The sequence below is a fragment of the Nematolebias whitei genome, chromosome 7, assembly GCF_014905685.2.
Source record: "Nematolebias whitei isolate Nwh7 chromosome 7, NemWhi1, whole genome shotgun sequence".
Classification (NCBI taxonomy): domain Eukaryota; kingdom Metazoa; phylum Chordata; class Actinopteri; order Cyprinodontiformes; family Rivulidae; genus Nematolebias; species Nematolebias whitei.
In genome coordinates, this window is record NC_056504.1 from 31262004 (window position 1) to 31278887 (window position 16884).

Here is a 16884-nt window from a genome sequence, read left to right on the forward strand (position 1 = left end):
GAGTTGGGGGGGGGGGGGCGAAACTGTTCAGTGATTTGTAGACATACAGGAGTATTTTGAACTGGATTCGAAAGTGAACCGGTAACCAGTGCAGTGAGGCCAAAACTGGTGTAATGTGCTCTCTTTTGCCTGTACTGGTTAAGAATCGGGCTGCTGCATTCTGGACCAGTTGTAGTCGTGCTATGGAGGTCTGACTGATACCAAACAGGAGTGAATTGCAGTAATCAAGCCTAGATGTAATGAATGCATGTATTACTGTCTCCAGGTTATTTTTGGACAATATGGGCTTCAGTTTAGACAGCCGCCTCAGTTGGAAGAAACATGATTTAGCAATCATGTTTACGTGACTGTTAAGTTTCAGGGAAGGGTCCATTATCACTCCCAGATTAGTGACTCTTTGTTTTTCTGACAGGGTTAGAGCGGAGAGGTCGATACAGTGGTTTGTGATCGTGTCGTTGGGAGGGAACAACATGACTTCAGACTTCTTTTCATTGAAACTTAAGAAGTTTAAAGCCATCCAGTCCCTGATGTCAGCCAGGCAGTCGAGCAGCGGTTGAATAGAGCATGTACCATTGTGTCTTAGGGGGAAGCAAATTTGACAGTCATTGGCGTAGAAGTGGAAGGGCATGTTGTGTTTCCGGAAAATAGCACCAAGCGGCAGCAGGTATAAAGAGAATAGGAGGGGACCCAGGATGGATCCAGAACCCCCCATTTAAGCTCTGCCTCTGCAGAACTAAAATCCTTGATGGAGACACAAAAGGATCTGTCAGTGAGGTAAGATCTGAACCAATTGAGGGCTGACCCTGTGACGCCCACCCACTGCTCCAACCTAGCAATGAGGATCTCATGATCGATGGTGTCAAAGGCGGCTGTGAGGTCCAACAGGACAAGCAGCACAGAATCACCGGTATCAGTGGTTAAGAAAATGTCATTAAAGACCTTCAGCAGGGCAGTTTCAGTGCTGTGGAGAGGTTTAAAGCCAGATTGGAATAGCTCTAAGATGGCGTGACCCTCCAGGAAGCACTTCAACTGGGACTCAACTATTTTCTCCAGTAGTTTTGAAACAAATGGGAGTCTGGAGACAGGCCGGAAGTTGGATACGACTGAGGGGTCAAGGTTTGTTTTTTTCAGGAGAGGCTGGACAACAGCATGTTTAAAGGATTTTGGCACCACGCCAGTGGATAAACTACTGTTTACTATAGCCAGAATGGACGGACCTAGAGTAAGAAAAACCTCCTTTAGTAGTCGAGGGGGGACCACATCAAAGGGGGAACCAGAAGGTTTCAAGCTGCACATGACCTGCTCTAGAGAAGATAGAGTGATGGGTTCAAAATGGTCAAATGGAGCTACAGATTGAGGTGGGATGGATGGGTCATGAGTTGGAGGGGAAATGAGAGCCTGGGTGGTCGCTATTGATTGATTGATTGACAGGTCGGAAGAAAAAAAAAACAGAGTGCTGGCAGCCTCAGCCGCAGCGGTGTTCTGTGTTTATATGTTGTTAATAAAAAGATCTAAAACATTTAAAAAAAACAGGGAGTGCTGGCCCTGCAGCCCACACATCAGACCAGCCCACAAGGAAATCTCCAGACCCTCCCGCAGCCACACTGGATCTGAGTTTAATTCGCTCGTGACAAATTCTTTCATTTCTCACCATTTCAGTCATGGCATCAACGGAAGAGGAAGGGATCACTTGCCTCTTGGAAAACAAACAAAAGAAAAGGCCAGATCAGGGATGAAGAAGGGGAATTTAATACATTAGTGCAGTGGTGGGATGTAACTAAGTACAAATACTTTGTTACTGTACTTAAGTACATTTTTCGTGTATCTGTACTTTACTTAAGTAGAGTTAAATGTGGGTACTTAAAACTTTTACTCCACTACATTTTACATCAAGTATCTGTACTTTCTACTACACTACATTTCTATAAAGCGTTGCATTACAACTTAAATTCATGTTGCGGCTTTTTGATTTGTTTATTACTTTGAAAGTAACCAATGGTGAGAGGGGAGCTGGTCCATTGAATCACTGCAAAGTGGGCAGGTAACGTTAGGCCTGCCTTCAAGAAGAGCTGGGCCAATGACATATATTCTAGTATGTACAGTATGTCAGTGAGCTGGGTAAATGGTAAATGGACTGTACTTATATAGCGGCTTTCAATCTTATTTCAAGATACTCAAAGCCCTTTACACAACAATCTGTGTCCTCATTTACCCATCCATACAGCGCTCTACTAGATCTCTACAAAGCTAATTGAACAAATCATTCTAAAGAGACTAATCAGAGCTTTATCACATTCATACACTGATGGGACACACATCAGAGGCTATGAGGGGTTCAGTGTCTTGCCCAGGGACACTTCGACATGTGACTGCTGGTGGATTCGAACCCCCAACTCTCGCATTGGAGGACAACTGCTCTAACCATTCAGCCACAGCCGCTGCACCCACAGCACTGCTAACACACCCAAAATGTATTCCACCGCAAGAGAGTCACCCAGAAGATATGCATCACCCCTGGCCTTAATGAAAGACTGCTCAGTACAACAAGACAGATTCTCTCTCCCAAAAGAGGCAGACTGGACTGAAAAATCTTTGAAAACCAACTTCTTCTAAACTTGAACAAGAAATTCTTGCTGCAATATGTGTCAGTTCATGATGTTAGGAGACAAGAGATGTCTCCAAACGGCTCGACACTCTGGTCCAAGTTTTAAAAATGGTGTCAGGAAGTTAAAATATTGTTCAATATTGACCCATTACAAGGTTGAATAGACAGTATTTTAACTAGAGTTGATGACAAACTGGAGTTGAAATATCAGTTGAAATGATCAGAGTCTGTTCCTTTGTTCGTAGTGTCTAATGTTCCTTTTGTTCAGACAGACAACTTTTACTTAAATGTGTTTACTACACTTAAAATGACACATTGGTTTTGATTTATGTTAAATAAAAACTTTTAAAAGTATAATCATTCCTCTTTCTTATTTTGATTAATGGCATTTAACTCTGCAGGTCATCCCTGAAGTTCTGACGCACAGAATCACAAGTCCAAGTGTGAAATGTGTCACAGAATAAACACAATAAAAACATGTATTATCTGCAGCATTGTTCATTAAAATGGCTCAACATTATTAATGTATTACAGAAAATATACATATGGTACGCAGACTTAAATATATGTAGACCATTACATTAGGTAATACATTCAGCAAGTACTTTTACTTTTAATACTTTAAGTATTTTAAAAGCAAGTACTTATTTACTTTTACTTAAGTAAAAATGTTAATGTGGTACTTGTACTTTTACTAGAGTACATTTTTGTCTGTTTATTTGTACTTTTACTTAAGTACAGTGTTTGAGTACTTTCTCCACCACTGCATTAGTGTCACATACAAAACAGTCGGTCACAGGGCAGGTTATTGTGCGACACCGCAAATTGAGCTTTGCACGGACATGCCCTGGAGGGGTGCGCTTGTACCTCCACTTACGTATGTGCGTACCTCCGCGTATGGACGTAAGCGGGAGTATACTGGAGGCTTAACTGTAGTGTTCTACGATTCATAATCTATGAGTCAGGGTGACTCAGAGTCTTGATCCTGGCCTCAGAGACACTGAACATGACTGTATGGCAATTAATCCTCTGTGCTAATTATTCCCCTTCCTGAGTCAGACAAAATGGCTCCTCATAATCAACTCTCTTTCCTGAGAAAGATAAGAGTTTGCGTCAGTGGTTACCCAATCTGTTGCGTAACTTGCAAAACCCGATCCATTGTGTAGCTCATTTGCACATGCGCTAAAAGGAATACTTCCGGGTCGCACGGATCGCCGTTCAACATGCTAGATTAAGGAAAATGTACTAGTATAATTCTGTTTATGACTAAGAACTGTCTTAATTTACTTAGAAACGTATGTGCTGTATCTCCGCCGATTCTCATGTCGCTAATTCACGCCACTCGTATTTCCGTTAAAATCACTGACATATTTATGTCATTGTTAAAATGATGTGCAGCTTCACCACTGAGCGGTGCTGTTTCACCGTGGAAATAATTCATTCTGTATCTTGCAGGGTTTTTCTCATTCTGTCCAAGCTTGAATAGACTAGTCAACTAATCGATTAGTCAATTATATGTCATCTCGCAAGTTTTTATATTTCACATTGACTAGTTTCATCCCTGCTGTTCCCAACCCTAATCCACCCAATCCACGTGGTGGATTAAATAAAACTAAGACAGCAGCATTTTTGCAGCTTGGTTAATAGTTTTACCGTGCCTTTGACTTTTTTGCAGTATGATAAATGGCAGGAGAATAAATATATGCCCGATGTTTTGTTGTTGTTGGGTTTTTTTTGTTTCTTTTTTGCAAATATGCTATAGCGTCCTGAGTTCCTATGACGTCATTGACTAGTTGAAGTCTACTAGACTTTTATCGTGTTAAAGTCGACTTTTAAAAATATGTAGTCGTTTAACCCCTAGTCCAAGTTGGGGGTCAGGTCTAATGCGTCATGTCATCTTAACCAATGATTTGTAACGGAAATACAAGTGGCGTAAATTACCTACATCAAGATCGGTGAATATAGAGCACAAACTTTTCTAAGTAAATTATTAAGACAGTTTTTATTCATAAACAACGGTGATCCGAAGGGAAATACGAGTGGCATAAATTAGCTACATTAATTTAAGATTGGTCGAGATAGAGCGCATAATTTTCAAAGTAAATTAAGACGGTTGTTATTCATAAACAACCGTGATCTGTGCAACCCGGAAGTACGCTACGGATCGTGCTTCCGCAACAGATTGGGGAATGACAGCATCTCCCAAAAAAGAACAGAACTTTGCCATAACCCCAGGACAAAAAGAGGTGTGGTCACCATAACGAAGGAAGTTAGCCAGCTGCACAGACAGAACCCCTGTTGTGTAACAGTGTTGTGTGAAAAAACCTAAATGTACATCTGTGAAGAAATTGTGTTATTGGGTAAACAAACTCATTGTTCCCTCTAAACTTTGAGAGGTGGAGTTATATAATCAAAATTAATTTATGCGACTCCGTTAACGCCCATTTGGCTGGTCAGAGTTGCACTGATTGGATATGATTTGCATAGGCAACCCCCCCTTTCTAGAATCAGGTAAAGCTGACACCTAAGGGAGAGTCAGAGTTGTTGTTGGCTGAGAAGTAGTCTTCTTCTAGCAGCTTCAAGCCAGCCCCAGGAAGCAGCGGGGAGCCAGGCTCCGGTCCTTGTCCATCTCGGACGAGGCTCAGTCAGCTGAAATGGAGAAAGTCCTTGGAACTCGCTCAACCACCCCAGAATGATGAGGCACTGCCTTGCTGGACGAGACGTGGTGCTGAAGAAAAGACTTCCCTTCCGGTGACAGCATGACCCTCCAGCTTTCGCATCATATCCATTGTGGTAATGGGTGAGGACGTCTCCGGTAGAATAAAACATCTTCCTCCTGATGAAAGGAAATGACCCTCTGTGCCAACTAAGTTTTCAGAAACTTTAGTTTACTTTACCAATCTAAGATAAAGTTTACCTAAACATTAACATTAGTCCTAAAATTGAATAAAATCTCTTCTCAAAGTTTTAAGCTATCTTATATTATTCACCCTTCTGAAATAACACTATTGGTTATTCATTCATATTTAAAATTGGCCATAATTCCATATTGTCACAATTCAAACTGACAATAAATGAAATGAAATAAAGAAATGGGATTTTAACTGACCGGGTTTTGAGGTTGTTTTTTAATTGAAGTGAGGGGGATCGCAACATTGCCAAGGATTCACTATAATCTTTGATCGAGGCCGACCAGCATTCATTATTTTGATTGCACACCTGTTAACAAGTGTTCAGACCTTCTTTATTTAAGTATATCTGAAACTAGTATTGCTGCTAGATTTAGCTTTACTATAATTTTATATTTTAGCTACAGTCATGCTCATTTGAGCTTTAAGCTAATATAATTTTAGCATTTACTTATTATTTTGGTAATACTAACTTTTTGCTTGTTTGGCAAATTTTAGCTTTTAGCTACTGTTAAGCTAATTCTACATTTTAGTTAAAGTTATGCTAATTTCAGCTTTTAGTAGTCATTTCTTTTTCATTTTTTTACATTTTGCAAGTGTTATGTTTTAGCTACAGTTTAGTTAATTTTAGCTTTTGGTTATGGTTGTGGTAACTGTAACTTTATCTTTTAGCCACTGCTTAGCTAATTATAACTTGCAGATGCGGTTTTGCTGGTTTTACCGCTTGTTCTGATTGTTTTAGCTTTAACAACACATTCTTCGAGTCATTTGAAGCTTTCACACTGCATTATTGGAGAAATCCAATTTTAAAATGCTTGTTGCACCTTCAAGATTATCGCTCTCAAGCCAAAACATTCAGACATTTTATTGGAGAAATGAATCAGAGGATTTAAATGTGTCTTTATAACCTTTACACAGAAACAGCTGAGCTCAGGAAGTGTTGGTCCATAAGATTTATCCTCTCAGGATCATTTGGATGCAAAGGACTATTGCGCTGCACTTTACTTAGACCTGTCTAAAGCTTTTGACACTGTGGATCACGACATCTTGCATCATAAGCTCTCGATCACATCATTGGTTGGCTCTCTAACTATCTCTCAGATCAGAGACAATGTGTTCAACATAATGGTACTTCCTCCAGTTATTTAACGGTCAACAATGGCACAAGGCTCATTCTTAGGACCCATCCTCTTTACAATCTACATAGGTAATGTAGGTCAGAGCATCCTTGATGCATCCATACAGTTCTATGCTGATGACACAGTTGTCTATTGTCGAGCTAAAACAGTAGAAAAAGCTTTCCAGCTTTTGAAATCTGTTTTTGACATCATCCAGTCAGATTTGTTCTATTTCAAACTTGTCCTAAATGCCGACAAAGCCAAAGGGATGCTGTTTTCAAAGAAGAAGTCGGTCCCAGCAGTTCTTCCTCTGATTTTATCTTCGAATGGTGCTCTTATTGAGTTTGTCAATTCCTACAAATATTTGGGTATCTTGGTCAATTTGCATCTCTCTTTTAAGCTTCACGTGGAAAACTTGGTAAAGAAACTAAAAGTTAAACTGGGTTTCTTTTTCAGAAATAGATCCTGTCTAACCCTGAATGCTAGGAAACACCTTGTAACTGTGACTTTCCTTCCCTCCATTGATTACGGTGACATTATTTACATGAACGCTCCTACAAGCACTCTGCAGATGCTGTCTATCATGGTGCACTAAGATTCATAACTGGCTGTAACTACCGTACCCACCACTGCACCCTGTATTCACTGGTTAACTGGACATCATTAACCTCACGCATTCTCTCACTGGTAAATTTTCATCTTTAAATCACTTCTTGGTCTTTTGCCTTCATACATCTCCTCCTACATGTCTCTGCGTGAGTGCAGCTACAGCATGCGCTCTCAGGACATTATTACCTGCAGTGTCCCCTCAGTAAGGACTGAACTTGGCAAAAGGGCCTTCTCCTACTCCGCTCCTGTTTCCTGGAATATGTTGCAAAAAGATCTGAAGCTCTCGACCTTGACCTCTCTAAGTGTCTTTAAGCATCTGTTAAGTTCATGGGAAATACCAACGCAGACATGTTCCTGTTTGTAGTTTTCTAAACCGCCCTACAACCTAGCTGTTTTTTGTTTCATTTTTTTAAATACCATTTTCTTTCATTTATTTTTCTCAATTTATATGCTTTATTTTATGAATGTCCACTGTTGTCATCGTTCTTTGTTGAAACCAGGTCTCTCTTGTAAAAGAGTCCTCGAGGCTCAATGAGACCAACCTGTATAAATAAAGGTTGAATGAAAATGTTCTGCTCCTGATTTGAATCCCAGCAGCAGCTGAACCTCAGTGGGTCAGCCTCACATGTTAAAACACAAACCAGTGGATCCAGAGCTCGGTTCTGACCCTGATAACTCCTCCTGGAACAATAATGATGCTTTAGAACCAAACAGCAGCTAAAAGACGTTCAGAACATCCTCCTCCTTTAGTCTGCCTCTGGTGGGACAGTTTTACCTTGAAAAAATGAGGGATCTAACTTCTTGTTCTCACATAAATATACTTATTTTTATTTCCTGACTGTGGAGCAGGAGTTCTGATCCAGACCTCATTTAAACCCGTTTTCCACACAAAGTTGAGACAGGCTGCAGACCAACGCCTGGAGGATGCTTTTATTGTTCCTCCTGCTACAAACCGCCCCTCTCCTCCTCCTTTCTCCCCTCTGTGTCGCCCCTCTCAAGTCGTCAGGTGGTTTTTATTCTTTTAGGCACCTCGCACGCACTTACCTCTGAGAACTTGTGAGTTTGTTCAACCTGCTTTCTTTCAATCTGCTGAAAATGGCGGATGGATCGTGCATGGAGGCTTTTCGGGAACTCGGATCGTGCGTTTGAGGGAGAGGCTGGATGGATGGAGAGGACGAGGAGGAGGAGGAGGGCAGGAGAAAAAGATCAGGTCAGACCCTGAGGGAAAAGGGTTTCCCTTGAAGACAAAAGGCTCGTCGGGTCTCCTCCTCCCCTCCTCTGCAGGCTCGGCCCGGTCCAGACTGCAGCCCGAACCTGCAGGAGGAGAGGAGCCTCACCAAAACAGGAGGAAGGTCCGGATCATGTTGGTTCTGTTCATCAGGTCATTCTTTTCATGACGAAACAAGTTAAGAATAAAGAACTGAATGTGTTAAAGAGCTCAAGCCGTGCAGGACCAACCACGTGAACATCACGTGCGCAAATCACCTGTGGACACCCGTCAAATTAACGTGAAACACCACGTGTTTTCTCGTGAAGAATTTTTGCAGAAAATCACCATCTTAAAATGCAGAAAACCACTGTTTTTTTGTTTTGTTTTGTTTTTTGACAAATACTCTGTGTCATACTAAGTTTGTAAACAAATTCACACAAAACATGAAAGCATGTTCATATGACACGTGCTTTAACAGAAAAAATAGCTTTCCCACAGTTTAAGTTCCTGTTTTGATCTGTTTCACATGTGAAAAACGTGGTTTATAATAATGTTTACATGTAGTAAGACATGGCAAAGTTGTGTGTGTATTTAGCAAACTTCTAATAAAAGTTGGCTTATGTAATAAAAATTATCAATTCAATTCAGTTTATTTCTATAGCGCCAAGTCACAACAGAAGTCGCCTCAGGGCACCGAACAGAAACATTCATGAATATAAAAAGTAAGTTAATAACATTATTTATCTGAGGAGCAGACTGCTTTGAGTTTAACTCCAGAACTCTCATCTTGAGCAAGCACGAAGGCGACAGTGGAAAGGAAAAACTCCCTCGTGAGGAAGAAACTTTTAGCAGAACCAGGCTCAGGACAAGAGGCCATCTGCTTCGATCAGCTGGGTTTGAGAGGATCTAAAGGAGGAACAGATACACAATGGCAGGTCAAGAATCACATGTTAAGAAAGAAATAATATCAAATGAAAACTATTCAATTTTAGCACATCATTTAAGGAAATGAGGTCAATTTGTCCTCTAGTGGTGTAAGTCTATGGCAGCATAACAAGCCAACCCTAACTATAGGATTTATCAATTATTATTAATTATTATTATCATCTTTGATTGTTTATTGTTGTCTTTGTTATCCACTGTTGTCATCACTCTTTTGTAAAATCAGGTCTCTCTTGTAAATGAGTCCCCGAGGCTCAATGGGATTAACCTGTATAAATAAAGGTTGAATGAATGAATCAAAAAGGAAAGTCTAAAAAACTATAATTCAATGTGTATTTTATCCAGTATAAAGTATGAGAAATGAAAACTAAAATTAGAGATTTGAAACTAAATTCAATTTTAATAATAATTTTTTAAAAATCTATCTCTCAGATTTGCAAATAAATCATAGTGATGTCTGTTGATGCAGCTTTCTTCTTTGTAACCTCTTTAAATTTGAAGATAATAATTTTCCAAAGCACTGGGTGAGTGAGTAAATAGTGGAAATTAATATATATGGATCATTTTATATATATATATATATATATATATATATTCAAACAGCCTAAACCCTCAGTGTGCATTAAATAAACTCTGAAAATTAAACCTTTTAAATCTGTCTTTTTCTTTCATCACAGCTGGGTCTGAAAAGATTTTTAAAAAACAGTTTTGTTAAACCTGTTTAGGTCCCAGTTCTATCATAAATGTGGGCTTGCAAGTTCAGACTCATGACAGCAAGTGACGTTTTTTTAATTTTCCACCTCTTACAGTGCCTTGTGAAAGTATTCGGCCCCCTTGAACTTTTCAATCTTTTGCCACATTTCAGGCTTCAAACATAAAGATATAAAATTTTATTTTTTTGTGAAGTATCAACAACAAGTGGGACATGATTGTGAAGTAGAATGAAATTTATTGGATGTGTCAAACTTTTTTAACAAAAAAAAAAACTGAAAAGTGGGGCGTGCAATATTATTCGGCCCCTTTACTTTCAGTGCAGCAAACTCACTCCAGAAGTTCAGTGAGGATCTATGAATGATCCAATGTTGTCCCAAATGACTGATGATAAATAGAATCCACCTGTGTGTAATCAAGTCTCCGTATAAATGCACCTGCTCTGTGATAGTCTCAGGGTTCTGTTCAAAGAGCAGGCAGCATCATGAAGACCAAGGAACACACCAGGCAGGTACGAGATACTGTTGTGGAGAAGTTTAAAGCCGGATTTGGATACAAAAAGATTTTCCAAGATTTAAATATCCCAAGGAGCACTGTGCAAGCAATCATATTGAAATGGAGGGAGTATCAGACCACTGCAAATCTACCAAGATCCGGCCGTCCCTCTAAACTTTCATCTCGAACAAGGAGAAGACTGATCAGAGATGCAGCCAAGAGGCCCATCATCACTGTGGATGAACTGCAGAGATCTACAGCTGAGGTGGGAGTTAGGACAACAATCAGTTGTACACTGCACAAATCTGGCCTTTATGGAAGAGTGGCAAGAAGAAAGCCATTTCTCAAAGATCTCCATAAAAAGTGTTGTTTAAAGTTTGCCACAAGCACCTGGGAGACACCAAACATGTGGAAGAAGGTGCTCTGGTCAGATGAAACCAAAATCGAACTGTTTGGCCACAATGCAAAACGATACGTTTGGCGTAAAAGCAACACAGCTCATCACCCTGAACACACCATCCCCACTGTCAAACATGGTGGTGGCAGCATCATGGTTTGGGCCTGCTTTTCGTCAGCAGGGACAGGGAAGATGGTCAGAATTGATGGGGACAAATACAGGACCATTCTGGAAGAAAACCTGTTTGAGTCTGCAAGAGACCTGAGACTGGGACGGAGATTTATCTTCCAACAAGACAATGATCCAAAACATAAAGCCACATCTACAATGGAATGGTTCACAAATAAACGTATCCAGGTGTTGGAATGGCCAAGTCAAAGTCCAGACCTGAATCCAATCGAGAATCTGGAAAGAGCTGAAGACTGCTGTTCACAAATGCTCTCCATCCAACCTCACTGAGCTCAAGCTGTTTTGCAGGAAAGAATGGGCAAGAATTTCAGTGTCTCCATGTGCAAAACTGATAGAGACAAACCCCAAGAGACTTGCAGCTGGAACTGCAGCAAAAGGCGGCGCTACAAAGTATTAACGCAAGGGGGCCGAATAATATTGCACGCCCCACTTTTCAGTTTTTTATTTGTTAAAAAAGTTTGACACATCCAATAAATTTAATTCCACTTTACGATTGTGTCCCACTTGTTGTTGATTCTTAACAAAAAATTAACATTTTATATCTTTATGTTTGAAGCCTGAAATGTGGCAAAAGGTTGAAAAGTTCAAGGGGGCCAAATACTTTCACAAAGCACTGTATTTGTTCAAGAAGTTTCAGGTCTGTTTCTTCTTTGAATGCAGCTGTCAGACATTTGAGCCTTTCGTCGGTTCATGTTCAAATAAAATGCAGTTTTACTGAACTCAAATCAGACGACTCAATCCACTGTAACACATTTCAGTTCTTGACTTGCAGAAATTCACTGAATTCAAGTATAAACTTTTTTTTCAATCTATCACATGTGATCAACGTGATAAAAACGTTTTTACTGCAGCCTTTCTTCTAATTATCCATCTTTTGTTCTCCTCTGTGAGTATTCAAGTTTAGTGTATGATGCCAAGCTTTCTTTATCCACCTTTTGCATTCTGGGAAATTAATTTAATTGTTGCAGTTTTGTTTGCTTTATTTACATTTAAACTCCTTTGACTGCATGTTTGTTCATAGAAATGGCTTCCAGATCTGATTGTTTGTTAAAAACCGTCAAGGGATGATTGAAATCACTTAGATGAACTAGACCTGACTAGAGCCCTGTAAATTCTTTACAGGGCTCTGGACCTGACATTAATGAACTCTCTGCTGCTGTTTGTATTTGTGACCACTAGAGGCCGCTGTTCTGCCGCAAACTGATCCCAGTGCAGCTCAGCTAACAAATTTACTGGAGGGGGGAAACAACACAACATCTGCATGGTGCAATGCAACATCTTTTGTCTATAGTAATAATTTTGTGTGTTTACTGTAAGAATAAAATGAGACACAATCCGTCCAGCTAATTATAATAAGAGAGCTATTTGAGAGGTTTTTTTTAAGAAGCGACTTGATGCTAGATTAGGGTTCACAGACATCAAGTTCTGACTTTATTAAGTTTTACGCCTGAAAGTTTACATTTTTAACGTTTTTCAAGTATTCCAGATTTCCAGTTTTAGAAGACAAGTCAAGATGGGAGTCTTTCCCCCCTCTTCTTCTGTTCCTGATGCTCTGACCTGCTTCCTGTATCTGGTCTTCCAAATTTTCTTCCAAATACAAGTTTTGTCTGTTCATTTCTACAGTTATGAAGCAAATTGTGGTAGATTATATATAAAATATATGTCAAAAACATCCACATTTACAAAAAGAAGTTGAGGGAAAACGTCATAAATCCAGTTCAACGGTAGAAACAAAGCAAATCAATCAGAGTAAACATGATCACTGCATGTTTAAACCTAAATAAACAAAAGAACAAACCTGCTGCACATCAACAGAAGAAAACAAATCAGCTGTCAACAGGATTTTCAGTCTTTCTGGAAGATTGCTGTTAGAACAAACTGCAAATCAATGTTTTTTTTACTCTTTTTTACGACCCCATCTAATAAAAAAATTGTCACTTTTTTCCAAGAGCTTTAAGTTAATTGAATCAAATGCAAGCTTGTGCACATCTTTCTGACTTCCGTTTCCAAAAGCAGAATGGGAGGAAGATCGTGCAGTTATCAGGCTCCTCTCTTGTGGAACCAACTTCCAGTTTCTGTCCATGAGGCTGACACAGTGTCCAGTTTTAAGACTGGGCTTATAACTTTCCTTTTTGTTAAATCCTATAGTTAGGGTTGGCTTGTTATGCTGCTATGGGTTTAGACTACTGAGGATAAATTGACCTCATTTCCTTAAATTAATTGTTAAAATTGAATAGTTTTCATTTGATATTTCTATCTTAACGTGATTCTCGACCTGCCATTGTGTATCTGTTCTTCTCAAACCAGCCGGTCGAAGCAGATGGCCGTTTGTCCTGAGCTTGGTTCTGCAAAAGGTTTCTTCCTCATGAGGGAGTTTTTCTTTCCACTGTCGCCTTCATGCTTGCTCAATATGAGAGTTCTGTGATGAAGCTGCACTTTCAGGTGTCTCTTGTAAATGAGTCCTCGAGGCTCAGTGGGATTTACCCGTCTAAATAAAGGTTGAATGAAAGTTAAATTCAAAGCTGCTCCTCAGACAAATAATGTTAACTTACTTTTTCTATATGGATGTTTCTGTTCAGTGCCCTGAGACGACTTCTGTTGTGACTTACTTGGCACTATATAAATAAACTGAATTGAATTGAATCGAAATATGTGATCTCAATGGGATTTGTTTTGTTAAATAAAAAAGCTTCAAAAAGATAAATTAAATTAAAGTGAAAACTAAAATAAATCACAACAAAAAACTGAATCGTATCTCTTTAAATCTTGTGTTTTTCATGCCGTATAATAAATATGTAAAATGTGATGGTTGTAATCATTCTTTATTATTAATATTACTAATAGTTTATTTGACAAGGACAAAGCACACACACATAGAACAGAACAAGTCTGTGACTGATGTGTTGCACAAAGAGTATTTAGCTACAGCTAATTCACAACTCCAGTCCCTGGTTGGGCATTTCTACGCATTAAAATAAATACAATTTATCAATCAAAATACAGTAAGAATACATATAAATACCTGCCTACATATTCATGTAATCAACTTTACAAATTCATATAATTAAAAACTCTACATTAATATACTAACAATTTAAAAATCTAGATAAAAATATAAAACCTTTTCCTCTCTACAAGTTCCAAAACAACCTCACAACCTCCAAATTTATATTTATATCCTTCCCATCCTCGCACATTCAGCTAACATACAAAAACATGTAAATATAATACTAACTCACTAATACATACACTCCTACAGAGACTTCAAAAACTCTTAAAACTTCAAAAATCTAAGACAACTAAAAATAAAAAAATTAGGATGTTTTGATTTGGATTAGGAGTTATTAGTATGGAATGGTTTGGATGAAATAGAATAATTTGTCTGTCCAGTTTTAAGACAAGGCTTAAGACTTTCCTTTTTGATAAATCCTTAGTCGGCTTAGTTTCCTGACCTATTTCCTTATGCTGCTATAAACTTAAACTACTGGAGAACAAATTGATCTCATTTCATCAAATGAACAGTTACAAATACATCGTTTGTATTTGTAATTATTCTTTCTTAACATGTGATTTTTGCCTCTTTGTCTTTCCTCCTTTAGAGGAAGTCCGATGGTCTCCATCCTGGACCTGTCATTGTGTGTTCGTTTTCTCCTTCTGGTTTCTCTCGAACCCAGCTGGTCCAAGCTGCTTGTCTGGTTCTGCTGGAGGGAGTTTTTCCTTTCCACTGCTGCCTCTGTGCTCGCTTAGGATGGGAGACTGCGATGAAATAAAAACTCGAAGCCATCTATATATATATATATATATATATATATATATGAATGTTTTTATTCAGTGTCCTGAAATGACTTCTGTGATTCGACGCTATATAAAGTGAATGCGAGTTACAAACTTGTTTTTAAGAAGCATCAATGTGAACACAAGCAGAGTGCAGTGGTTTGATTATTATTGCTCTTAAAAATACTATATTTAAAATGTCAAAAGGAAAACTGAAGTGTACTCATTTCAACATTTATTTAAATACAAATTGCAGTTCCTTCAATTGCATGTCCTGATGTTCAGGCGTGTCCAACGTTTTCTCTCCTGTGATGTGAGCTGGAATCATCCACCCACAAACATCCAACATAAAACGTATAACTTTCCTTTCGTTTTTTTTAATTGATCTTTTACATCAAAGATGACAGATCTTCCAAATGTCTGTGATTTTAAGAGAGAAAAGCATTTACTTAATTGTCAGGCTATGAGTGCTGAAACCAGTGCTTCCATATTCTTTTAAAGATTTTGAGGTGTTAAATCCCATCATGCTTTTTTCATTCATTCAACCTTTATTTATACAGGTAAATCCCATTGAGCCTCGAGGACTCATTTACAAGAGAGACCTGATTTCATCAAAGAATGATGACAACAATGGATAACAGCAACAACAATAAACAATTATAAAAAGTCATACTGCAGGTTTTTTTTTTTTTTTTTTACAAATAGGATGGCTAAAATGAAAAGGTAACAACAACAACAAAAAAACAAACAAAAAACAGCTAGATTCTAAGGCAAATGTAGAAAACTAAAAACAGGAACATGTCTGCATTGGTTCTTGCCAGGAGTCCAACAGATTCTTAAAGACACTTAGAGAGGTCAAGGTCGAGAGCTTCAGATCTTTTGGTAAGATATTCCAGGAAACAGGAGCAGAGTAGGAGAAGTTCCTTTTGTCTAGTTCAGTCTTCACTGAGGGAACACTGCAGGTAATAATGTCCTGAGAGCGCACGCTGTAGCTGCACTCCCGCACAGACATGTAGGAGGAGATGTATGAAGGCAGCAGACCAAGAAGTGATTTAAAGATGAAAATATACCAGTGAGAAAGTCTGCGTGAAGTTAATGATGTCCAGTTAACCAGTGAATACAGGGTGCAGTGGTGGGTACGATAATCACAGCCAGTTATGAATCTTAGTGCACCATGACAGACAGCATCCAACATCTGCAGGGTTCTTGTAGGAGCGTTCATGTAAATAATGTGACCCTAATCAATGGAGGGAAGGAAAGTCACAGATACAAGGTGTTTTCTAGCATTCAGGGTTAGACAGGATCTGTTTCTGAAAAAGAAACCCAGTTTAACTTTCAGTTTCTTTACCAAGTTTTCCACATGGAGCTTAAAAGCGATGCAAGTCGACCAAGATACCCAAATATTTATAGGAATCAACAAACTCAATGGGGACACCATTTGAGGATAAAATCGGAGGAAGAACTGCTGGGACCAACTTCCTATTTGAAAAAAAGCATCCCTTTGGTTTTGTCGGCATTTAGGACAAGTTTGAGGTGGAACAAATCTGTCTGGATGTAGTTGAATGCAGATTTCAAAAGCTGGAAAGCCTTAGCAACTGTTTTAGCTCGACAATAAACAACTGTGTCGTCAGCATAGAAATGTATGGATGCATTAGGGATGTTTTTACCAACATTACTTACATAGATTGTAAAGAGAGTGAGTCCTAAGACTGATCCTTGTGGTACACCATTGTTGACTGTTAAATAACTGGAGGAAGTACCATTATGTTGAACACATTGCCTCCGGTCTGAAAGATAGTTAGAGAACCAACCAATGGTGTGTTCTGAGAAACCGATTTCAGAGAGCGTATGTCACAAGATGTTCTGATCCACAGTGTCAAAAGCTTTAGACAGGTCTAAGAAAAGTGCAGCACAATAATCCTTAG

General features: G+C 38.9%; 1 protein-coding gene across 1 annotated transcript in view; it reads right to left on the reverse strand.

Annotated features, from left to right (window-relative positions):
- prdm2b (PR domain containing 2, with ZNF domain b) overlaps positions 1-4615 on the reverse strand; it is a 20287-nt gene extending 15672 nt beyond the window's left edge. Inside the window, exons 1-2 of the mRNA XM_037678741.1 lie at positions 4603-4615; positions 2317-2342 (exon numbers count right to left, since the gene is read on the reverse strand). Coding sequence (XP_037534669.1) covers positions 2317-2342; positions 4603-4615 — 39 coding nt within the window. The remainder of the gene's footprint in view (positions 1-2316; positions 2343-4602) is intronic.
- Between the last annotated feature and the right edge of the window lie 12269 nt (positions 4616-16884).